General features: G+C 40.8%; 1 protein-coding gene across 3 annotated transcripts in view; it reads left to right on the forward strand.

Moving 5' to 3' along the window:
• Positions 1–25,540, forward strand: part of EPS8 (EGFR pathway substrate 8, signaling adaptor) — a 170,466-nt gene that overhangs the window by 19,084 nt on the left and 125,842 nt on the right. Inside the window, exon 1 of one of the 3 annotated variants that reach the window (XM_089527688.1) lies at positions 22,926–22,976. The exons of 1 other annotated variant lie outside the window; for it this stretch is intronic. In XM_089527688.1, coding sequence (XP_089383814.1) covers positions 22,961–22,976 — 16 coding nt within the window. In that variant the 5' untranslated portion in view covers positions 22,926–22,960. Of the gene's footprint in view, positions 1–22,925; positions 22,977–25,540 lie in introns of those variants that run through there. One more of the 3 variants, XM_089527690.1, reaches the window with a different exon arrangement.

A 25,540-nucleotide genomic window follows, 5' to 3' on the forward strand; every position in this document is an offset into this window, starting at 1 on the left:
GCATTTGCATGTATAAATGTTGTTATCATTATCATGTGTGTGTAGCCACTTTTTGTGGGTTGAGCACAGAACACCTATACTGCTAGGGCCATCCACCTCCCTCTCTAGGACAGAGATATAGCACCAAGGAGTGTCATGTGTTGGATTTCTGATTGCATTGTTACTGCTGAAGGCTTCTTGCTAGAAAAATGGTGGAAAGCTTACAAAGAAATAAGACAGATTGAATCTTAGTTTAAAAAACATCACTTCATGTCTCTGGCTCATTTTGACAAGATGTGTTTGGCAGGTTCATTCTAACAAACAGCTGGAGAAGAGTGTAGTACATCATCATTCTGTGTAATTGCTCATGTGCTGGAGGAAGAAGAACATGATTTGGGAGGAAAACAGGTTTTCATGATGCAAAGATTGCTAGATGCACAGCATTTTCTTTCCCTTTCTTCTCGTGCTAGGGGCAGAAAAATGGGCAAATGAAACTCCAGCCCTTTAGAATGTACAGCAGGAGTGGCCTGATTCAACAGGTATGGGGGCCAGTTCTTAGTTGTCAGTTATGGGATTGCGCTATAGATGTGTTAAGCCTAGAGTTTGTACTGTATAAACTGATTTTTAGACTACACCTCCTAGAGTCCCACAGCCAGTGTGGCAACTTGATGGATTCTGGGAGTCATAGTCCAAAAAGTAATCTCTCAAAGTTCTGATTATGATTGGGTTACAGTTGTATGTTTCATCCCTGTCACCTCCAGTTATAGCTGGTATTTTCAAACATTGGTAATGTAGCTACAGGTCTCCACCAGATTGGCCCAAGATTGTAGCTGTACTTGTTCAGAGGATGGTTTTTTGTGGTTTTTTCAGGCTATGTGACCATGTTCTAGAAAGTTTTCTTCCTGACGTTTCGCCACATAGCCCGAAAAACCTACAAAAAAAACATGGATGCTGGCCATGAAAGCCTTCAACTTCACATTGTTCAGAGGATGTTTGCCATTGCCTTCCCCTGAGGCTGAGAGCATGTAACTTACCAAGGTCACCTAGTGGGCTTCATAGCCAAGTGCATAATCGAACTTTGGTCTCCAGAGTTGCAGTCCAAAACTCAAACCACTGCCATATGTTGTTGTTGTTGTTGTGTTTCTTCAAGTCATTTCTGAGTTATGGTGAACCTATAATGGCGTTTTCTTGGTAAGATTTGTTCAGAGAAGGTTTGCCAGTGATATAGTGGAACTATTGGGTACTCTGGAAGAGCTCTAAAAGTGCAAGCATAGGATTCTCTTCCTCATCATCTCAGTCCTTTTCATCCAAAAAGAAAACCTGTTAGTTAATCCAAATTTGATAAAGATTAGGGATGCTGTGGCATGTATAATGGGCCCCTTAAATCTCTGACTCTGACTTATGCTTCAACTCTATTTTGTCTGCTTATCAGACTTTTTGGAAGCTGTGCTCTCATTAAAGATTCCCTACATGAGAGGCAAATGTAAAGCATTTACAAAGAGAAAAAAACAGTGTTAATTAGGACCTTCATCTCAGAACAAGAAAAAAGCTTCCTCCCTCTTATCTACTTCGTCTCCCCTTCCTCTTCAGTTCTAAGGTTCATGGCTCTGACCAAAGGTGGGACATTTATAAAATTTAACATAGCTATCATTAGAAATGTACTGTTTCCATTGTATGTAGGATGCTGATTTGAATACACATATACTTTCAGCTTGGAAGAACTAGTATAAATGCTTTGTGGGTATTCACAATTTCCTTATGCAAACCTATCATGGAAATGCATATTCAGCTGGCAAATATAAACTATCTACACCACATAGGTCTAACATCATGCAGGTGCAGAGCCTGGAATAGTTCCTTTTTGTTATTGTCCAAGTAAGGAACCTTCCCCATCTCTGTATGTGTGAGTGCAACCGAAGGTACATGTGGTGGAGAAGAGGCATTTGCAAGGGGCTTGTTTAACCTTACCTATCCCTTCATTGTCTACCCAGCAAGCCTCACACTAATCACGGCTGGGTTTCCCTCCAAAGAACTGGGCTTTTCCAGTTGCAGAACCTGGCAAGTGGGAAAAAATCATACCCACAAGAGTCTTTGCAGTACAAAATTCATAGAGGGCTGTTGAGGCATAGTAGTTTGCGTGTTAGACAACTCTGAGAGGCTAGAGTTAGAATCTCCACTCAGCCATGGAAACCCATATTATCTATTGGGTTGGCCAAGCGATATCAGAGTGTGGTCAAGATGCCAAAAGTTATGAATGAGGAAAAACACATAAGCTAGGAAATACTGCAGCAGTTTGCTTTTGCCTGAATCCACTGGGAAGGAGGCTATTCTCCTCTCACCCAGCTGAGTTAACTGAGTGCAAACTACTTTTCCACTTTGAACTCAGTTTGCAGCAGTTGAAGTAAACTGAAAGTAAGTGAAAGAAACAAGGACATTTTAAAAGCAGTTGAAAAAGTGGGATGAAAGAAGATTAAATAGGGATTATCCCTGCCAAATTGGGACATTTGAGGGGTATGGATATCGATATGAACTTGGGTAAATCCTATTCTCTCAGCCTCAGAGGAAGCCTGTAACAAACCTCCTCTGAATAAATTTTACTAAGAAAATTGTAGCATATGTCAAAGTTGACTTGAAGGCACACAGCAACAACAAATATATGTAGAGCCTTCTAATAATGGATAAGCATTCTGCTACTCATAATGGTGTGACTTTCCTTTCCATAGCTATGTTTTTCTTTAAGTGTCTCATTCCTTTCTGAGAGCAAATTGTCATGGCCTGTGCCTGTGCTTTCCCTTTCCTTTCCCCAGGGGTGAACCAGTTAACTTTCCAGAGCTTGGGAGGCCAATTGCCTGTTGCCAAGTCAATATTTGCATTGCTCCGTTTAAAAAATGTCGTACATTGTTTTACGGCTCAGAGGCACACGGTTAATGTGTTAGGAAGAGTGTGATTATTTAATTGAAAGGGAAATGAAATCCTTTAATTTATCCTTAAGCTGCACCAAGGCTTCCAAAGCTGCTTCTGCATTTGATGAGAAGCAGCATGTCCCTTTCCTTTAATGAAATGCTTGGAATATTGACCTCTTGGCAAATGTGTCATTTTTTTCTCTCTTGATATTTGCATGTTTTTATTGTCATGTTGCTCCCTCATGCCATAGAAAGGGCTATATTTAGAGTGGTGGATTAAATTATGGTGCACTCAGCTGTCTGACCCTTTGTGTGCTGAGGTGTATTTTTTAAAGGTCCCCATCTCAAGGTGTGAGAGCTTCTGTAGCCATGAGGCAGGAACTAAAGCTCCATAGGTAGAACTGATGCCTTGTTCATAGAATATCCCACATTCTCTCTCTCATTAAATAGCCTGGAAACTGCTTTCTCTGAGGCTTTACAGAGTTTCTGCCAATCAGGAGAGACAATACTGAATAGGATAATCTGATCAATGGTCTCATACACTCAGACTGTCTTGATCTGGCAGGGACAATACTGACATGTCTCCTGTTGTCTTACATTTTCAGCTGCTTTTAAAATGTCCCAGTTTCTGTCTCCTATCCTCTTTCTCCCTTGCTCCTCAGTTTACATCTGTTGATGCAAACCCTGCAAAAGTAGTTAGCAGTTTATTAACAAGAAAGGGGATTCCACCTAAATGTTAGGAAGAACATCTTTACTGTAAAGTAAAGTGGCATAGATTACGTTGAATACCATCTTTTGAGGTCTTTACAGAGATTGGATGGGCATCTTTTAGGAGTGCTTTAGTTGTGTATATTTACATGGCAAAAAATTGGACTAGATGCCTCTTGCAGTCCCTTCCACCTCTATGATTTTTAACTTAGCCAGGGGGGAGAGGAGAGGAGGGTATGGAATCTAATCCATCCCAGCAGGCTCAGACGACAGCAAACTGCTGCAGACTTTCCTAGCTTGTGCGCTCTTCCTTGGGAATTTTTTTGCCATCTTGACCACAAACAGAAGTTCAGCCACAATTGTCCCCACAAGTAGCTTTTAGTTCAAACAAAAGTTTATTGATGATTTTAATCTATATATCCATAGAGGCTATATCCTAATCTAGCTAGTGAATAGTTCAGGTAAAAATAAATCTTTACCTCTCCATCTTTCCAAAGAAAGTGGAGAGAGGAGGAAGATAGGGAAAACCAACAAATCTTTGAGAATGTTAATACTTCCCTAAATGGGGAAAAACCTAAATTACATGGTTAGTTTGAATGAGAGGGAGGGGGGGGGGAAGAATCTGAGAATGCAAAAAATCTTCCAACAAGTTGCCAAGAATTTGTTTATTGTTGTCTAGAAGGAGAAATCATGTTAAGTGTTAAAATCACACAGTTCTGAGATAGCTTAAAAATTAACAATTTTATTATGTCATCAGCATGTTCTGGTGGGATGTATGGTTGTAATCTCCACATTTACTTCTGTGCCTGGAAGCCCTTTTATTAGATCCAGATTTTCCAACCAAAAAAATTGATTATGCGCATCTGTATCCAAATTGTCCGTGCTGTTTAAGGGTAATAAGCTTGTGCCTTGAAAACGTTTCTTGAGATGAGAACTAGGGACTATTATGAAGTGCTTGTAGGGGCACTTTTAGTGTGTGTGTGTTTGTGCGTTTGTGCATCTACATAGGCCAAATAGAGTGGGTCCTTGGTATCAGCTGGGATTTGGTTCCAGGACTCCCCTCCCCTGGATACCAAAATCCATGGATGTTCAAGTCCCATTAAATACAATGGATAGTAGAACGGTCTCCCTTATATAAAATGGCAAAAATCATGGTTTGCTTTTCAGAATTTATCTATTTTTTGAATATTTTCAAGCTATGGATGTTTGAATCCTTGGATACGGAGAGCTGTCCAAATGACAAAAGGGTCTGAGTCCCAGCCTTTTTGTTGCTTTAGGGCTTTAATCCAGAGGGGAAAAATAGGGATTTATCCTGGTTTTGTGCCTTTATGCTTTTCTAAGTATTATATTAGACTTATTGTAAGCTCATGCTTTTATTTGTTTGTTTTGTGGCTGATCTTTTAAATTATGGTTTTATTATCAGTTGTCTATTTGATATGCCAGCTAGTTGGAAAACTTGCATCTAAATATACAAATGTTAGGCAATCATTCCTGGCAGGAACTAGAAGCTCAATTGTTTTGGTATTTAGTTGATTGATTCTTTTCTGTGGTATAGATAACCTGCTCTTTTGTAATGAATAAATAATAAAAAGAAATAATACAGAGCAAGCATGGTGTTGGCGTTGGAGTGTTGGACTAGGACTTGAGGAGACCAAGGTTCAAACCCCTACACAGACATAGAAATCCACTCTCTCTCAGACTGAGAGGAAAACAAGACAAAATTCCTTTGTATAAACCTGCCACAAAAACCCTAGGATAAGTTGGAGTTGACTTGAAGGCACATAACAACAGCATATAAATAAATTCATCAAACATGGCATTCTCTGATTCCCAGTTTTTGTGAAAAGAGATTTTTAGTTCTGCCTTGTTCCTAGTAAGAGATCCTAATTTAGGTTTTACTTCCTCAATATGTCCACCTTACTGTGACAGTTATTTTGCATAATATCTGTGGGGCGGAGTGAGACTTGCCAGAACAGCTGAGCTATTCATTGAAGGTTTATGTTTCCATTCTTGCTGATAGATATTTGGTGTGTCCTGCTTCTCTTTAGGCTGAAAAAATGTTCTTCATGTCTGCTTGGTACTGTGCTTACTTTCTTGCTTAAGAAAGAAGAATGGAATTATGCCAATTAAAAATCTGGGACCCAGGTGCTTTACTTGAAGAATATGATTTTGGTCAATTAATTTTCTTTTATAAAATGCATTAGGGAATATGGAAACTTTCTCCCTGCATTGGGAGGCCAATGTGCCAAATTCATCGGAGAACTACAGAAAACATGCAGGGATAGCTGTGTTGGCTGTTTAACAAATACAAACAAAAATCCATCAGTGATACCTTTATTGACCAACTGAAATGCACACTATACTTGTTGCAAGGTTTGAAGCTCCATGGACATGCTGTTGTAATTCCCTAATGGAAACTGGGTTTTTGTTACTCTACACCTGCGGCCTGCATGTCCATTCCCAGCATGACTGAAAGTGGCTTGACATCATTTCTAGTTCTGGGCATCTGTTTGCTAATCTCTGTGTTTTGGGGGAGTACTGGAAGTAGTAGGAGGCAAGGGTAGTAAAGCCATGTTTGGGTGGCAGTTTGACTATTTTTAAAGGGTTTTCAGCTTCACCCCTCCCCCAATAACTACTTTTAAAAATCTTCCTGGAAGCCAAGAAAATTAATCTGAGGTTGTCGTACTTTGGTGACATCATGAGAAGGCACAACTCATTGGAAAAGTCAATAATACTAGGGAAGGTGAAGGGAAGTAGAAAGAGAGGAAGACCACATGCTAGATGGATGAACTCTATTAAGGAGTTAACGGGTATGAATTTACAGGACCTGAACAGAGCAGTGCAGGACAGGGAGTCTTGGTGATGTCTCATCCACAACATCGCCATAAGTTGAGGTTGACCTGAAGACAGTTAACAACAACAACAAAACAATTAAAAAAAATAAAATTGGGGGAGGAGGTTGAGGGTTCAGGGTGTCTTTCCCCCAAGAAACATGCTTATAAGTGAAAACAGAATATGCTTGTTTACTTTGGAATACTGTGTCCAGCTCTGGGCACCACAGTTCAAGAGGGATATTGACAAGCTGGAGCATGTCCAGAGGAAAGTGACAAAAATGGTGAAAGGTCTGGAAACCATGCCCTACAAGGAGTGGCTTAGGGAGCTGGGTATGCTTAGCCTGAGGAAGAGAAGTTTAAGAGGTGAGATGATCACCCTGTTTAAATATTTGAAGGAATATCGTATTGAGGATGGAGCAGGCTTGTTTTCTGCTGCTTCGGAAGCTAGGATATGGAGCAATGGATTCAAGCTACAGGAAAACAGCTTCCACCCAAACATTAGGAAGAAATTCCTGACAGTAAGAGCTGTTTGCTCCTCAGAGAATGGTGGAGTCTCCTGCCTTGGATGTTTTTAAAAAGGCCATCTGTTGCGTGTGCTTTGATTGGGTATTCCTGCATGTCAGAGGGTTGGACTGGATGGCCCTTGTGGCCTTTGCCAAGTCTATGATTCTTTGATTCTACTTAGAACAATATATAATACCAAACTTTGAAACCATCAAACAGTTAAAACCTTAAGTTAAAACAGTTCAAAATACATACAACATGTAGTAAAATTTACAGTTTGTTGTTGATATGTGCCTTCAAAGTTGACTCCAACTTATAGCAACCCTATAATTGGATTTTCTTGGCAGAACTTGTTCAGAGGAGAGCTGCTATTGTCCTCTTCTGAGGCTGAGAGACTTGCTCAGGGTCAACCAGTGGGTTTCTATGGTCAAGTCAGTATTCAAACCCTTGTCTCCAGAAACATAGTCCAAAGTTCAAATTGCTATACTATAAGGAGCTGCCATTAAGAATGCTCTCTCCCTTGTACTCACCAGATGATCCTTGTGTAAGTTACAGTAACATTCTGACAGGCTGTTATGGGGAGATCGAGGCTTTCATGTAGTTGGACCCAAGTTATATAGGACTTAATAGGTCATAACCAGCACTTGAAATTGTGTCTGGAAACGGTTTCGGACAAGTAGCCAGTGGACTATTTCAATACGGGAGTTATATGCTCCCCATATTCAGCCTTGATCAGTATTACATGCCTCTGTGAAACACATTCGGGCTAAATTGAGAGCCCAAAAGGTACAGATTTTTTCTCAGAGCCTGAAATTAAGTATAGCTGCTATAAGTGAATATTTCAAATGACTACTGATTTTGGATATTGTGCTACAGTATATTATCCATCTAACGGATGTTCTTCCCCCATCCCAGCGAATTAGACATTAAAAAAGAAAAAAATGTTAAATACTTGACAGTGTTAATATTGATATTTGCTCATTAACTTGCTGACCAAGTTCTGTACTGTAGTGTGGCATGAATCTGTCATTCATCTATGCAGTAGTTACAGATAAAACAATCTCTGTACCCACAAAGCTCTGTATGAGCCTGTGATCAAGGAGTTTCACAGTACAGATGGCAGTCTTTGCTTATCTCTTTCTCAAGGGTGAGAAACAGGTTGTGTGGGTGTCTCACATGCAAGATGGCAAGACCTCCCCCCCCCTTTGACACAGTTTTAGCATTTTCAGGGCTGGCTTTTATGGAATTGCACAGATGCGCAAAACTGTAGTACCTGCAACTGCATTGCAAGGACTTGTAAGAAAAAGGAAAAAGCATTGGATGTCTTGTTTGCTCTTTCTGGACACCCAAGCAATCCTTGTTTTCTTGCCATGTGCTTAACATAACAAAGGGAGAAGAACTTAGTTTTGCACACAGAGTCATGTTACGCATGACACAGAGAGCTCATCTGAAAAAGAAGTCCTTATTGCCGTACTTTAACTTTGGAGGTGAGGAAGTCTTGGAGGCCTTAGCAGATACTTGACAGCAACTAGCTGGTTGGTGCTTGTTGTGTATCTCCAAGTTGTTTCTGAATTATGGTGACCCTAACACGAGCCTATCGTGGGGTTTTCTCGATAAGATTTGTTCAGGGGGGTTGCCTTTGCCTTCCTCTGGGTTTGAGATAGTGATTCGACCAAGGTCACCCAATCGGTTTCCATGGCTGAATAGGAATTTGAACCCTTGTCTCCAGAATCATAGTCTAACTCTCAAAATGCTACGCCACACTGTGTGAGAAGGAGACCATTAACAAAGGCTTCTTTGCACACTTAGTTCACAGGCAGAAACACAGACAAGGGTGTGCTAAACCTTGAACAGTTATAATATTCATCAGGCAGTTCTCAAAGCACAACTTCTCAGATGACAGAAAGTGAAGACTTCTACTCTTCTGATTTATTATTATTTTTAAAATGTACCTTCCAGCTGGGATGAAAACAGATTCTTCCTGAATTTCTAGGAATTTATTATTTCAAGGAAACAAAAAGGTGACTGTTCAGTTCTGAGGTTCCTGCCCTCCTTTTCAGCAGCTCTGCTCTTGAGTTACTGAAGGGCAAAGCCTGCTTTTCCTAATGGCAAATGAGCTGGGGATGGGTTCAATAGATGACCATTTTATTTTGTGGTTGTTTAAAAAAAAAAAAAAGAAGAAGATGCAGCATTTATGTAGTTAGCAGAGAAAAAGAAGCCATGATTTCACCTTCAAAGAAAGACCTGGATGGGGTCCCAGTTCTAGAAAATCAATAGCTTCAAGATGAATGGCAAGGTTATATTGAAAACAGGGTCATTTGACAGGGCAGTGGCACATTTGCCAGTATGGGGCAATTGCGCCTGTTGGCTTGCCTATGGGCTTCCTGTCTATGGGTTTAACAGCAGATTCCATCTTGCTTTGGTGTAAAGCTGAGGTGGACAGCATGTGGCCCTAGGGCCTCATTATCACCCCCAAATCTGTTTTCAAATTTTAACTCTCTCAAGTCTTTGGACTACTCTCACTGCTCTGTTTAAAACCATCCATTACTGTAACACTCTATGGCTTTGACTGCATGGGCCAAATGACCCATCCCACCATCCTGCCCTCATTATGATGTGGTCCTGTTAAGATGATGCACAGCCCAAACCCAGTTCTGATGCAGGCAGTCCGGACCATGTTCAATACATCCCACACCAGAACTGGGACATACAGTAATATGGTTTGTTGTTGTGCTTTTTAAAGTTCCACTAGCAAGACAAAAAGAGATGCTCTTCTTGAGATCCAAGGCCCGTTATAAACAGGCACCCTAGGACGGACTCAGTCTGTGCTAGAGTTAGAAAGGGGCGTCTCTTCCAGACGCCCCTACCCCTAGCACGGACTGAGTCTGTAACAAATGGCGGTGGCCGTTCCACACGGCCACCGCCATCTTGACGTAACGGACGCTCTGCGTCCGCATGTCGCACTCTGGAAATGATGCTGCGCGTGCGCAACTAGCGCCTTGCGGCATCTCTTCCGGGGAGCAAGAAGGAGTGCGATTTTCACGTTCCTTCTTGGCAGCATCCAGGAACCGCGCCGTTTGGCTGCTGCGGTTCCCGGACGCTGCAACCGTCGGTGGTGCGAGACGGCCCCTTCTGGGCCATCTGTAACACGCCTATGTTGCCTTTTGGGAATTTTCCAGTTTTTGAGTAGTAAGATTTATTCGGTCGTTGACCAGTACACAAAATAACTTGATAAAATAATAATTGCAAAATACAATTATTAATAATGGTTAAAAACAATTTCAGATACAAATTCAAGGTCATATTATACACATATCAATTTTCACCAACCAACTGGAAGTGTATTTTACATATGATGTAACAAAATTTTGCTACATTGTGAACATTACTTGGTTTCTGATTGTGCAGAAGATAGCGTAAATAGAAAGTATCAGTATTTATTTATTTATTTATTTATTTATTTATTTATTTATTTGTATCTCGTTCCTTTCCTAGGACTGGGACTCAGAGCAGTTTCACAGCATTAAAAAACAGTACAACTAAAAACATTTTAAAAATATACATTAAAACGAATTTTTAAACTGGTCCAACATCCCAGCCTGTCCTTATAGCAATTCTTTAAACGCCTGTGTGAACAGATAGGTCTTCACCTGCCCTCTCTCATGTCCACACCATCCGTGTTTGTGATGGTGTTGGGACAGAGAGAAGGGCTTCTCCAGAGGATCTCATAGTCCGGGTCGGTTCATACCAGGAGAAACTGTCTGCCAAACAGTGTGGAACCTGAGCCATGTAGGGTGTCCAGGGTGTTTGTTTAGAAGAGGAGTAATCAGCTGGTGGCGACTATCCTGTAGAATTGACAATACAATAGAATATGTGCTGTAGTTTTGGGCTTTTTCAGATAGCAATGAGTCTAGAAACATGCCTTGACTGTGCATCTGATCCATCAAAACTAAACATATGCCTCCAGTGGAGTACAGTGGAGAACCCGGTGTAGATCATTTTTTAATACTTTCCGCTTCGCTTCAACAGCCCTGCTGGACAGGTGGGAAAGGGAGGGGTTTTGTCACCCCCCCCCTCCCCCGGCCAGCAGACTCACCAGACCCAGAAGGCAACCTGTTCCTACCAGCACACTAGATGTTACCCCCTTCTGAAGTGTCACCAGCATAGTCTTTACTCTTCACACCAACCCCTAGTGATGCCCCTGGATGCCACTATGCCAATTAGCTGAATTCATTACTCCATCTTGCACAACTAGGTTAATTCACAACCCTCCAGAACCTACATCTTGCATGGGTGAAGCCTCAGCTTGTTCTCTGTCACTCATTGCAGTATCATACGTAGACAATTATTCGGAAAGTAGAAATGTAGAATGCTGGGCACTAATTCTTTCAATACATGATTTAGTGGCAAGCAAAGAAAAGCAAAGACAATGTAGCACACATCACGATTTCTGAAAATTGCATCAAGGAGAATCAAGTTGATGATGTTGAAATTGCTTATTGTCATTCCTTAACTGCATTGTTAACCATTCTCTGTTGTTCTTTGTTCCTCATCCTTGGAATGAGCTTTTGTTATTTCCTCCAAATCTTACTGGATTTATACTCTTAGATATTTTAGTAGCACCATCGCTACAGTATTCTTGGAAGCACTGTACTTGGGATTGACTTGATTTATTTACTGTTACCAGGTAGCACATTCTTATTTCCCCAATGGAAGGGGGAAACAATATTTTGCTCAAGTTTTTTTTTAATCATTGTTAAAGTTTCTTATGGCATGTTTTAATTCATGGGTGAGTTCACATGTAATACTAAACTGTAATGTAGCAGAAATTAAATGTGCCTGCTGCCAGAATTTCCTGGCTTAAGCTCTTCCACAGCCTTTTCCTCCCCCATGGCCTAGAAGAAGAATAAGCGATAATTTAGTTTTATTATTATATCAAATGCTTGGCTTATTTTTCCATATGAATCAAGAACCATGGTTTAAAAGAAATTCTTGCCCTGGTGGCGCAGTGGGTAAATGCCTGTACTGCAGCCATTCACTCAAAACCACAAGGTTGCGAGTTCAAGACCAGCAAAAGGGCCCAAGCTCGACTCAGGCTTGCATCCTTCCGAGGTTGCTAAAATGAGTACCCAGACTGTTGGGGGCAAATTAGCTTACTTGCTAATTAGCTTACTTGCTGTTCACCGCTATGATCTTTGGAATAGCGGTATATAAATAAAACATATTATTATTATTATTGCTTGCTGCAAACAGGCCATATTCCAGCATTCAGTGCATTGATGCAATCCCTTCCTCAGGTGATTTATTTTCTCAGGTACTATTGAATTCCTATCCTTCTTTTTCTGTTCCATTAGCAAACTGTGCATTTCTGAAAGACAGATTTTGGAAAAGTTATTTGTTTGGAGGTTTTTAAACAGAGGTGACTACTGGATGGCCATCTGTCGGGGGTGCTTTGATTGTATATTCCTGCATATATTCCAATTCTATGATTCTGTGATTCCACTAAAAGTGTAAATGGCTTTGTGTGTGTGTGTGTGTGTGTGTGTAGCTTTGACTGCAATGTTAATATCATTTTGTTAGTAACTACATAGGAAATGCTTCATAAAATCACTCAGTGTAGGCTAGCGACTTTCCAGAAGGATGGTGGATTCAAGCCAAACAACCCACGTGTATCTTCTGTTATCTGCTGTTTTGCTTGTGAAATCATCATTCATTAATTGCTTCAACGTCCAAAACTATAAACACTGAAATCATATCAGTGTCTGCAGTCTCTTATATTTACTGATGGAAACCTTCTTGTATTAGCCAGTGCTTGTGCAAAAAAAAAAAAAAAAAAAAAAAAAAAAAAAAAAAAACCATCACAACTAAATAATTTCTGGTCATAGAAGTGTGGGGGTTATTTTGCCTTTATTTCTCTTAGAAACAAGACTAGCTTTTCTTTTCATGTAATTATATCTGTTCAGTTTTGCAAAATAAACAAAATATTTTTGGATTGATGGGTTTTGTTGAGATTTTAAAGTTCATAAATATGGTCCCTAGTCATCAAATCAAGCTTGAACACAGTTCTGAACACAGTTATGAAATAGAGTCTCTATGGCCTGTTACAGACTGCCAAAATAAAGCTGCTTTGGGTCTCTTTGGAGGTATGCTATTTAAATGATGCATGGGTCCTAAGAGTCTGGAGGTCGTGCCAAAGCCACACTCCATTCCTAAGCACTGGAGTGCAGCTTTGGTGCAGCTTCTGGATTCTTAGGATGCATGCATCATTTAAACAGCATACCTCCAAAGAGACCCGAAGCAGCTTTATTTTGGCAGTCTGTAACAGGCCAATGCTTGACCATGGGAATCCTTCCTTAACTGTGGTTTAACATTACATCAGCATTTAAAGAACGATTAAGGTTTTGCCAAACCAAGATGTAATATATGTTTTGAAAGCTGGAATGCGGAACACTTATTTTTGAATTACAGCTCCCAGAATCCCCTAGCCATTATGGCTAGATATAAACACTTTGCCATGTGATATGTATTTTTAATGTTGCATCTCCTTCAAGCAGACCATGGCTAATGCAATTTCTTGCCACTCCTACTTTTCTCCTTGTCATTTGACAAGCATAACATTTCATTATTTTCCTGTGAATTCTCTTGGGAGATAGAGCTTAGTTTGGAATGACAAACTATAATTTCACTGTATGCCTAGCCCTGTACCCAGTGTTAAAGCACCAAATCATGGTTAATGTTTTTAAAATTAGGTTAGCCTAAGGGTCCCTTTCTATGTTATAAATCTATTGGAGCATTGATATTTTCTGACGGTGTCAATCTGTCTATCCTGTAAATATCTGATGCACATTTGGTGAGAAAGGATTGTTCTGTTTTTACATACTTTCCTAGTATGATTTGGCAAGAACAGTCTTGATTAATCCTCTGGCACCCCACGTTTTCAGTTGCTATGAAAATTTCCCAGTTCCCTTCCCTTCTACCCACTCCCCCCTTTATTCTCAGATTACTTTATTTGCTGCAAACTGAGATCAAGGTGCAAAAGTAGTGTGCACTCAAGATAGTGGGAAGGAGGAAGAGAGGAGAGGGCAAAATCTTTCCCTTCCCTGTAGACTCAGGCAAAAGCAAACTGCTGCAGCCTCTCCAAGCTTTTATATTCTTCCTCACTACTAACTTTTGCCATCTTGACCACATTCTGATGTTACTTGGCCACATTGGAGGTGATGTTTTAATTTCTTTTTCAGGTCTATAACCACACAACAAAGAACTGATTAGGAGTAAGAACCATGTAAATGGCAACATGTACAGTTAAGAATTATCTGCTACAGATGACTTCTCTAATCCCTTTGCAGGTGGCTTTTCCTCAGCTGGCAAAAATAATTTTATTTAAACAACCACTTGCTCTATAATGATTATCTGTTTTGTCTGCTGCTGTGTGTTTGAAGCCACATTTTATTTTAATGATATTTTAACTGCTGCTGTTTTTATATGCCTTTATTTGATTTTTAGGTGGTTTTATAGTGTTGGTTAAATTACTGTTTTTATTATGGATTTTATGGGTTTTCTCCTTCCTCAGTACTGATTTCTCAGCTGTCCAATCCAGCATCTGCATAAATCTGAAAAGAGCAGAGCTTCCTTGTGAGTGACATGTACCCAATACCTGCATTCCAGGTCTATCATCCATGCCATTGTACTTTTGATTTCTGTGTATGATTCTGAAAGCTGTTAGTAAGAAAGCTGACAGGAGGATAATCAAATCATTTGCACTGTGGTGCTGGAGGGGAATTCTGCAGACAAAATGAATGAATGATTTGCTAAGAGCAAATCAGGCCCAAGTGGACTCTGTGGGTCAGAGTGCTTGGTGCTTCAACTGGTGTGCTATCTATGACCTTTCCTGGACACAGATAACCTTTGACATTACTGTTGTTATTTATTTTACCTTAAATTGATTTTATTGATCATGAGATCAAAAAAACCCAAACACCAGTGCCGTTCTAGGCTGGAATAACAAGACTGTCAAGATCAAGGGAAGTAGTGGTGCCACTCTATTCTGGTTTGGTCATTGTTGTGTGCCTTCAAGTCATTTCTGACTTATGGTGACCTTAAGGCAACCTTATTACAGAGGTCTCTGGGGCTGAGAGTATGTGACTTACCCAAGGTCACACAGTGGGTTTCTGTGATTGAGTGGGGAATCAAATATTGGTCTCCAGGGTTGTAGTCCAATGCTTAAACCACTACGACACGCTGGTTTGGTCAGACCTCACCTGTAATAGGTCTGGGTACCACAGTTCATGAAGGATATGGACAATTTAGAACATATCCAGAGAAGGGTGACCAAAATGATCAAAGGTCTGGAAACCAAGCCTTATGAAAAATGATTTAGGGACTTGGCTAAATTTAGCTTGGAGAAGAGAAAACATGAGAGGTGACATGATAGCCATCTATAAATACCTGAAAGACTATAGTGTGAGCTTGTTTTCTGCTGCTCCAGAGGACATGAATCAGTGGATTCAGATTACAAGAAAAGAGATTCCACCGAAACTATAGGAAGAACAGTACAGTAAGAACTGTCTGACAGTGGAATAGACTGCCTCAGAAGTTGGTAGATTCTCCTTCTTTGGAGGTCTTTAATAGAGAGGGCATCTTTCAGGAGTGCTTTAATTGTGTATTCCTTTATGGCAGGGAGTTGGACTAGCTGGTCCTTGTGGTCCCTTCCAACTCTTAAGGTTTTATGATCTTGTCATAAAGTATATGAGATTCGTAGGGCAAGATATAAATATTTTAATTAATAGGTGTACGTTTGGAATGAAAATATATTGCCTAAAACAATCCTGAACAGAAGTCATTCTGGGAAGTGATGTGGACAGAACTGTTAAGAAGTGCAGGTTTAGCACAAGGTGCATATCAGGTGAGAATTAATCCTGCTTCCTCAGATAGGTAGACCAAGAACCCAAGTGCCAACTTGTAAAAAGCTACACTAGGTATCTCTTTTGTTGTTGTTGTTGTTGCAAAAAGTAGCAAATAGCAAAAGATGTTTGTCATGCCAAGGGCAAAACTCAAGGGAAATGTACATTATCCGAGCAGGTGAAAAGCAAGCAGTTAGTCTAACTGTTAAATTTTTGAGTTTTTCTTTCCTAGCATGCAATGAAACTCTCCAGGGGTAATCACCTTTTAGAGAGCTGTTGTAATAGAAATGTCAACTGATTCAACGAAACTGAGCAACAGGGGAAAGAGCTGTTTGTTTTCACATACACAAACCACTGGTGTATAAACAAACAGAAGTCCAATCTAAGTCGATTTGGGACGTGGTTAATTGGCCTCAAGAGTGTTTTGGTTCTGCAAGAAGCTCTCTTGGCTCACAAAAACCTTGAAGATGTTTCCCCCGCCTCCCAGCCACCACTAAATCCTAAAGATGGAAGCATTTTCAGACTGTTTGAAAAGAATAAGGGATTAATTGAATGAGGAAATTGTCTGGATTGCACGTTAATCCTGATAAATCCTGACCCCCTCCCCCCTACTCTCTTTACTTCTTTGCAAAAACAAACTGGGAATGAATTCTTTACTGCAGTGGTGGGAAATTGCAATGGGTTCAGAGCCAGTTTTCTGTGCCACACTGACTACCAAAAATGATGAAGAGCAAAACTGAATGAGGCCAGGTTTTGACACATGAGTATATTTGATGTTACCCCACCTTCCGATATTTCACATATGAAAACTGGGCTGTCTGTGGCCAAGCAACCTCAGAATGTGATCAAGATGGCAAAACTTACAAATGAGGCAGATCACACAAGCTAGGAGAGGGTGCAGCAGTTTACTTTTTCCTGAGCCTACTGGGAAAGGCAAGCTTCTGCCTTCCTCTGCCCCTGCTGAGTTAGTTGAGTTACTTTTGCATTTTGAATAGTTTGCAGCAAATGAAGTAAGCTGAGGACAAGGGGGGAGTAGAAGGAGAGAGAAATCGGGATGCTTTAAAGCAGCTGAAAAGTAGGACAATAAAGGATTACTTGGGATTGTCTCTGCAACATTGGGACAGTTGAAGAGTGTGCGTTAAACACTGTAACCCCTTCACATGTTCAGAAGACAAATTGACACTCCTGGAAGCTTTAAGGAGAGGCTCTTCACTCTTCTATTGGCCCATAAATGGCTAGTTCAGGAAGGCAGGATTGGAAGAGTCAAGGGTGATGGAAACAATTTGCCCACTCCTGATCTAGTGCACCTCTTTTGCACCGCTCAATGTTATTTTGGTTTTGCAAATTAGCCCTCCAAAGTTAGTAGCCCACATGTTTAAAAATATTCTGCATCTATAATGGACACTTACAGTTGTCCTCAAAAGAAAGATAATGGAGAGGAATCAATGTTTATAAAGCTTGTCTGCCTGTGTGAAAGCAGTTCTTTTTATTTAAAAAATAGACAAGGGGAGAGGTGAGTAATGTACAGTATTTGGATTCTGGGACTCTGCTGTTCTATATTCTGAAAATATAAATTATTGTGCAGATCATAAAACCTTGTGGGGATTGACGGACCGAAGTGAATTTTCATGTGACTTGCAGAGAAGGCTTGGTGGCAGGGGATGTAACTCTTGCCTGTTGCAAGAGTTGTTTCTAGCTCCTGTTGGGAAGATGTTGTAGGGCCCCATTCCATGCAGTGCCATGCAAAAGCATCCCTTTAAAGATACAATGGTGGATGTCACAGGTTGGGTAGGTACTTTCAGATCTGACCTCGGGATAAAAGATTCCCCATCCTCATTCTGTACCTTGCCTTTTCCCATAGGCAATTAACAGTAGCCTCAAATGTGCCCTGGGAGGCATTGAAAGGCAGATTACAGAATTCAAATAACAAATGTGTTCAGTAGGTGTTTAGTATTAAAATATTTATATCTCACCCTGTGTCACAAGATCTCAAGGCAGCAGCAATTAAATCAATTTAGAAACAATTTAGAAACATTTACATATTAAAATAAAAATAATTTAAACAAAATGAGTGTTTGTTATGTTGCTTCATGTCTTTTCTGGCATTGCAAAGATTTATCCAGAGGAGGTTGCCTTCCTCTTAGATGGAAAGAGTGTGACTTGCCCAAGGATTTCCATGGCTGACTGGGAATTTGAACCCATAGTCAAAATCCAAAACTCAAACCACTACCAAACTGGTATATAGAACAATTTAATTGAAACAAATTGAAGTCATTTTAAAGCATGTGTTGGCCTCAGTCAGGTTTCCAAGGGGAAGGCATTCCAAAACTGGGGCCCCAGAATAGAGAAGGCCCACACCCATGTCATACGTTTTATTGCTCATACTGGTGGAATACAGAGAAGGAGGGTCCCTTAGGCAGGTTAGGCCCTTGTTTTCTCTAAAGGGAGCAATAGTTTGACCAGGAACTATAGAATCAGGAAAACTGACTCTATACACCCTTCAACCAGTAATTGTTTTGTGCATGTGATGGAAATGAATGCCTAGATTACCAACATCCTTCACTATTGTGAATGGCAAAGTACCTCATGGGATCCTTCTGCAGTTTGCTTTGCTTTGTCTTACAGATTCCTCTTTTTAAGGTCCCTAAAAGGGAGACCTTTGTCACAGATATTCACACTGAAGAGTGGTTGAAAAGTGCCCTATCTCAGGAAAAAAGAACTTCAGGTCCTTAACAAAGGGTTGAGGATCAGAGGTTAAGATGGCAAAGGCTAAAGGCACAACCCCAGGCTTTCAGTTGACTGTGCTTGGTTTAGACCAACTGTTCTGAGATTTTTGGGTCATTCCAGAAAAAGAGAAGTCAGGAAACACAAGTTGATTTTAGCTTTTTCTCCCCAAGCTTCTAGTTCTCAAACTCAAACTGGTGGGAAGAAATGTGAGTCCCTGTTTTTCCCTATTTTCATCCTACTTTTCTCCCACCAATGGGCCCAAAGGCCTACAGTGAAAAAGTATATAGCATCATTTTCATTGTAAATAATGGATCAGTGGCTGCTCCCAAATCCCTGTGTCTTTCCTGGGTGTACATTTGAAACAGGCGAGGGAGCTAATGGCCACAGCTCCATGCTTTTGACTACCTATCAGCTGTGGGGGTGTACCTGGGTGCATTCCTCCTGTTCTTCCTGTTCTTCCTCTCTGAGTGTCATATTCAGGGGTAGCCATGTTACCCGTACAGCTTAATACAACAAAATCCGAAATCTACAAAAGACTTTTAATGGCCAACTGAAATGCAGAAGATCCCAAAATCCTCATGCAAGGTTTCAAAGCTTCACTGGTTTCTTCTGTTTTGTTGTTAGAGAAACACGTGAGATGAAAGATAGACCTGTGATTCTATCATCACTTTTCTTCTGCTGTATGATTTTTAACATCTTTGCTCAAGGAAGAAGACAGTGAAGCTTTGAAAGCTTGCATGATGTATTTTCTGCATTTTGGTTGGCCAAAGAAGATATTGCCCTTTTGTGGATTTTGTTGTATTTCTCTGATTGTGTAAGGGCACCTGGAGCAGCTCAGTGCACCCTGCAACTGAGTGGTAGCCTGGTGGACAAAGCTTCACCTGCAAGCTGCCTCAGATAGTGTTGCATACCTGGTGCAAGGGGCTTTGGGCAAGAAGATACAGGATACTTCCTACTGCAACATCTAAGTAAATACATCTGACAACATAGCTGGGGATTGCACCTGCATATGTCACCAACAGGATTCTAGCCTGTGCCCACTTTGAGAGTTTGTAATCAAGGTCTAATTTTCATTTACTGTTTGCCAGTACCTCATAGTATGCTGCCTGTACAGTGCTTTTACATGTGGCTATATGTGTAATGCAGCTCCTTTTTGTAAAGTGCTTTGAGGTATTTAAAACACTAGTAGATACTTCTTTTTTTAAAAACCGATGAATCAAATATATGGCAACTATGTACACTTTGGATTTTGGATGTCTGAACCCAGGTTGCTGCCTGTTGTTGATTGTGATGACTAGGGCAGTTCTCATTCATATTCTCCCTTGTGTATTCAGTTATGCTGTCTGGCATGTCTGCTAAACAAATGAAAGCACATTTTAATACTTTTGTAATATTAGGAGACATTTTTTATAATTCTGTTCTCTGTGTTGGTGTGTCTCTGTGTGTTTTACCATAAGCCTGCATCAGTGATGCTGTATTACTAGGAATAAAAACAGCTTGCTGCGGTGACCTCTCTATGACTTCGGTCATCGTGCCATGTGAATATGATACTAGACAGAAGGCGGTTTTCCAAAGAACCACGCAGCTCAATAATGCAAATACCGTTGTTGTTTCAGATAAGGCTCATGTAGTTTGTGATTCAATTTCTCTTCTCAAGAAATGATTTAAAAGCAAAGCTACTGTAAGTCAGTTTTCTTTTGCATATATTAGTGATTGGCCATACTGGCCTGCCACAAATGTGGGCCCTGATTTTTTGGGGGAAAAGTTTCTTTTTTAGACTACAAGTCCTGGAATCTTGTATTACATTATTATTTATATTGACACTTCCTGTAAATGAAATACCTTTCAAGGTATGGAATATTTCAGTGATGCTAACCAGCTTTTTTTTTCAGGCTTGCAGAAGGGCCCTGTTTCACAACAAACTTTGGCAGAGTTCAGCAGGTTTAACCTCAGTGCAGATATGGCTGGCCCTACTATTAGGCACAGTGAGGTGGCTGATTTTGAGATTTTGGAAAGGCCAGTAAATAACTAGCTGTTCATGGTTTTCTTATTGTTGTTGCATGTTTATTGCCAAGGGTAGCAAGAGATTCCTATAGGGTTTCTTCTGTAGTACCAATGTAATTTGACTGATTTTGAGTACAGGCTGTGGTTGTTCATGAAAGCTTTTGGGGACCTAATAGGCTTTACAAAAAACCCTCCCATGTACATGGTTTTAATTCATTTAAAGCTATTTTAATTCTTTTAATCTGTTGATTTAACCTGTTATCTGGTTTAATGTGGTTTTAGCCTTTTAAAATAATTTGAATTATTCACATATTTAAGTTTGTTGTTTGTTTGCGCCTTAAAGTTGTTTCCGACATATGGCGAACCTAAGAGGAACCTATCACAGAGGGGTTTTTTTCAAGGATTTCTTCAGAGTGGGTTGAACCCTGGTCCCTCAGAGTCTACTCCAGCTCCGAAACCACTATACCATGCTGGCTCTCCCTTTAAATCTGTTAGATCAATTTTATTGTACAGTGGACCCTTCATATGTGCTGAGGTTTGGTTCAGGTAGGGTTGCCATATCCCGCCTGGGGGCGGGACTTTCCCGGTTTGGGGCGGGTCCGCACGGTCCCGCCCTGGTTTGGCCCTGCCCCCGGGATTCCCCCCCCCCAGCGATGCTCTGGAGGCGGCTCCGCAATCGCAGAGTCCTCCGAGGCCTGACTGGGGCTTGGGAGACAGTGTCTCCCAGGCCCCAGCCAGGCCCGGGCAGTGGCTCCGCGATCGCGGAGTCCTCTAAGGCCTCACTGGTGCTTGGGAGACGCTGTCTCCCAGGCCCCAGCCAGGCCTTGGACAAGGTTTAAAAATGTAGGACCTTTTTTTTGCCAGGGGGGAAAAAGGTCCTACATTTTTAAACCTTGTCATACATTTTTCCCAGTTTGGAGGTCCTCAGGGATGGCAACCCTAGTTCCAGGGCACCCTATGGATACCAACATTTGTGGATGCTCAAGTCCCATTATATGCAATGGCATAGTAAAATGGTGTCCAGTATACAAAACAGCAAAATCAAGGTTTGCTTTTTGGATTGGGGAGGATATTTTCAAGCCATGGGTGGTTGAATTCATGGATGCAGAATCTTGTGGATAAAGAGAGCTAATTGTACACTACTTTGAAATTTTTTGAGAGATGGGATAAAACTATTGAAATGAATAGACATCCACAGAATTAATTCCATTTTCATCTTGCCATGCCAACAACCTTGTGAGGTTGCTGATAACCTTGTGAAGACTTGTAAGAGGCAGTTGTTGTTGTTGTTGTTGTTGTTGTTGTTGTTGAATGCCTTCAAATTATTTTCAGCTTAGTTTGAGGGGTTTTCTTGGCAAGATTTGTCCAGAAGAGGTTTGCCATTGCTTTCTCCTGAGGCTGAGAGCATGTAACTTGCCCATGGTCATCCAGTGGGTTTCATGGCCAAGCTGGAAATCAGATCCTAGCCTCCAGAGTTGTATTTTAACACTCAAACTGTAGTGCTGGTTACAAAGTTAGGTGAGCTCTACTGTTGAGTAGGTTTAATTCTCTGCCTACACCTCATTGGTTGACAGTGCCACAAGTGAAACATGCAGCTACAAATTAGTATTGGCCAGTACTGATTTTGGTGGGCTTCAAGTCAAATATTGCAAAGGCACAAAATTGTGAACTACCTTGCCAATTTGTTGGGTGCGGGAAACTCCAAATCTCAAGTGCTTTGTTGATGCAAAGGACTATATTTAATACCAAATGGTAGTATGCCAGGTTTGACTGTTCCAGCTAAGAATGGCGTTCTTAACTGCTTGGTTATATTAGTTTTATTTGAAGCAAATCCTCTAATTTAATACAAACGCACTTGCTGCATGGGTCCTGTTTGAGAGTGACAATTACGGTCTGGTATCCAATTACATTAAAAACCCAAACAAGCCAGCCAAACCTCCCAAAGATACAGGAAGAAAGCCTTCCTCCCTGTTCTTTTCATCTGAAGAACGCTGCTCCTTGAATTGGTTTTCCCTTTTGTTTGGTTTGGTTGCTGTGGCAATGAATTAGTCTCTCTCTCTGTGTGTGTATATATCTCCATTCTCATATACAGAAAGGCCAGCTTGATTAATACAGGTTTTCATTCATATGAGTGTGTGCCTTCCAGGGAGGAAATGTCTTTACCACTCCGTCCTGTTCGAATAGTGACAATAAAATACTTTCAAAAAGGCATGGAGCTGGTGACCTTATTTGCATTAACTATGGGCTGTGTCTTGAGCAATGTCTCCTTGCCTCTTTCTTGAGACTAGCTAGCTGTAGGCTGCATGGGTCCACCTTTTTAGATTTTTCCATTGCGTCTCACGTTATTTCCTGACCGCCCATTGATGCATCACTTTGCAGGCTTGCTGCTTAATTATCATGCATGGAGGGAAACACAGGTAAGGAAGAGGACTAATAATAAACAGAGTGAAAGGTAATTCGTTTCTATTGCTTAGAAATAGAGACTTTGAAATGGAGACAGACATGTCTCTCAGCATGTTTGCTTAGAAATTCAATCCTTCAATGACATGGACTTCTGGGTAGAAGGATTTAGGGTTCAGCCTCGTTTGCATGTGTCTAAACTTTACCTACACTGTTATCTATATTCTCTCTACATTTTATGCTGCAAAACTGTCATGTCATTTGGTGATTTGTTTTTCCACACTAAAACAATATGCCTGCTTATTTATTGCATTTTTTATTTGTTTAAAGAGGAAAAGTTTCCAAGCTTTGTTGGCACAGTTTGTGTGTTAACATCAGATAAACCAGGATAATTTCTTTTAAAAGGAATTGCGTTTCAAAGTATTATCTTTTCCCTTTAATTTTATGGAAGTGTCCAAATAGCGTGAGGTTTTGATTTGCTAATTTGATTCTTGGGTTGAAGAGTCCAAGAAAGGAATCTCTTGGCCATGTGTGGTCTTCAAGATAGTCTGAGACAATCCTCTTCAGTGCACAAAGAATCTTGTGGCATGTTTGAAACTAACTGAGGTCCAAAACACACTGCAGAAATAATCCAATTTGAGACAGCTTTAACTGCCCTGACTAGGGAATCCCAGGAACTGTACTTCCTCAGATGCTGAAGTAGATTTATGAAAGGTCATGCTGCCAACTTCTTTCCTGCAATTAGTCTCAAAGGTGCTACAAGATTTCTCTACATACTGATTCTACAGACTAACATGGCTATATCTTTGAACCCTTTCTTTTTGTTAGGCTTTGGCTGTCCCTGGATTATTCTGGTCATAGAGCTGCTCGGACCCTCCCCTGTAACAAATATCCACTGCAGCAGTGCTGCGCACTGAAATGTGTCCTGCTGAGCCACTAGGCACATCTGCTGCCACCATGGGCTGTTTAACTCTGATATCAGAATGAGGTGCTCAGCGACAATAACATGGTTGGGCATCCCATTCTGACCTCAGAACAAATGACTGGCAGTGGCAGTGGATGCACCAAGTGGCTCAGTGGGACGTGTTTCCAACAGCTGTCCAACACCAGAATGGAGGGCTCTGGATCTTCTGGGTAGATGCAAAGCAAAGGGGTATTTATTTTATTTTATTTCATTTTGAGCGGGGTAAACCCCAGTTCTGGTGCTGAATAGGCCAAATATTGTCTGTTGAGTTCACACGTGTGCTGTCTGGTTTCCCCACTGAGAGGATGAACGGAGTCTTGTGCAAACAAGACCTTGGTCTCAAAGGTGCTGCAAGATCCCTTTGTGTACTGATACAGACTAACATGGCTATGTCTTTGACTCTTCAGCATTGATTGTTACAAATGTAAGGAAAGATACCATGTATTCTGCATTTTGTACTTGTCAGGCTGTAGTGAATTGGGTCTTTGCTTCCAGACAGATGGATTTTGGTGTCCTTGCTACCATTATGGCCAAATGTTAACAATTGCGCAGAATAGAGTAAGAGTCCATTTGTATTGGTAATCTTGTGAGATATGTTTTGCATTAGCCTGGCACATTAAGGCTGGGAGAAGATATGAAGACTGATAACAGACTAGATGAGTAATTTTTCCTTGGTTACTAATCTCCTTGCACAGTTCTCATTGGCAAAGAGGAGTGTGGACAAAGGTAACATTTGTGCACTTTGATTTTCTTTGCTTCTATACTACAGGAAACTCTTATTTATCTGACAGGTTAGAGACCAGGGGACTGTCAGAAAGTGGAATTGCTAGAAAAGTTGAACCTAGGAGGCGTTATTGTTTTGGTTTGCAAATGCATTTTAGCCACTGCAAATGTAAATAACACACTATATATCACTTTTGAATGTGTGCAGAAGCTAAATTAATACACATATACACAAAAGTCCATGTGAATGGTCCCAAGTGAATGGTCCCAAGTGAACCTCTAGGCAAGAAAAACTGAGAAAAGAGTGGAACCAATGAAATTAATGGAACTTGTCTGTAGTTTGCAAGTATTGAAAGAGCAAGGCATTGAAAAGTGAGACAGGGGAAGCCTGTATATAATTCTTGAGAATCCATCTTTCATTGGCCTTAGCCTGGGTGAGGGTACCACAATCTAGGCTCTCCATATAGCCATCTCCTCTCCAGCTCCCCTTCTCCCTCTGTTTCTGAACTCAGCCAGCAAGTACAGCCCCTTCCTTATGTTTTCCCATCCACTGGGCCAAACCAATACTTGTAGTGGTTACATGTTCTTTCACATTAACAGTTTTTACCATCTTAACTACACTGTTACGTTGCTTGGCCACATGTACCCTCATTTTCATCTGTCAAATGTTGGAGGATATGATGTCTCATCCACAGCGTCGCCATGAGTTGAGCTTTACTTGAGGGCAGTTAACAGCAACAAAAAATCATCTGGCCAAGGGATTTAAGCCAAGTTTTATGTAGAGCCATTCCTCACATGACATCATGAGCTGAAAGTTCAGTTTTCCAGTACACACACACACACACACACACACACACACAGAGTACTTTGTACTTTGGTATTCCTAGAGAAGCA

The sequence above is a fragment of the Sceloporus occidentalis genome, unplaced genomic scaffold, assembly GCF_023333645.1.
Source record: "Sceloporus occidentalis isolate IW3139 unplaced genomic scaffold, rSceOcc1.0.p SCAF_5, whole genome shotgun sequence".
Lineage (NCBI taxonomy): Eukaryota > Metazoa > Chordata > Lepidosauria > Squamata > Phrynosomatidae > Sceloporus > Sceloporus occidentalis.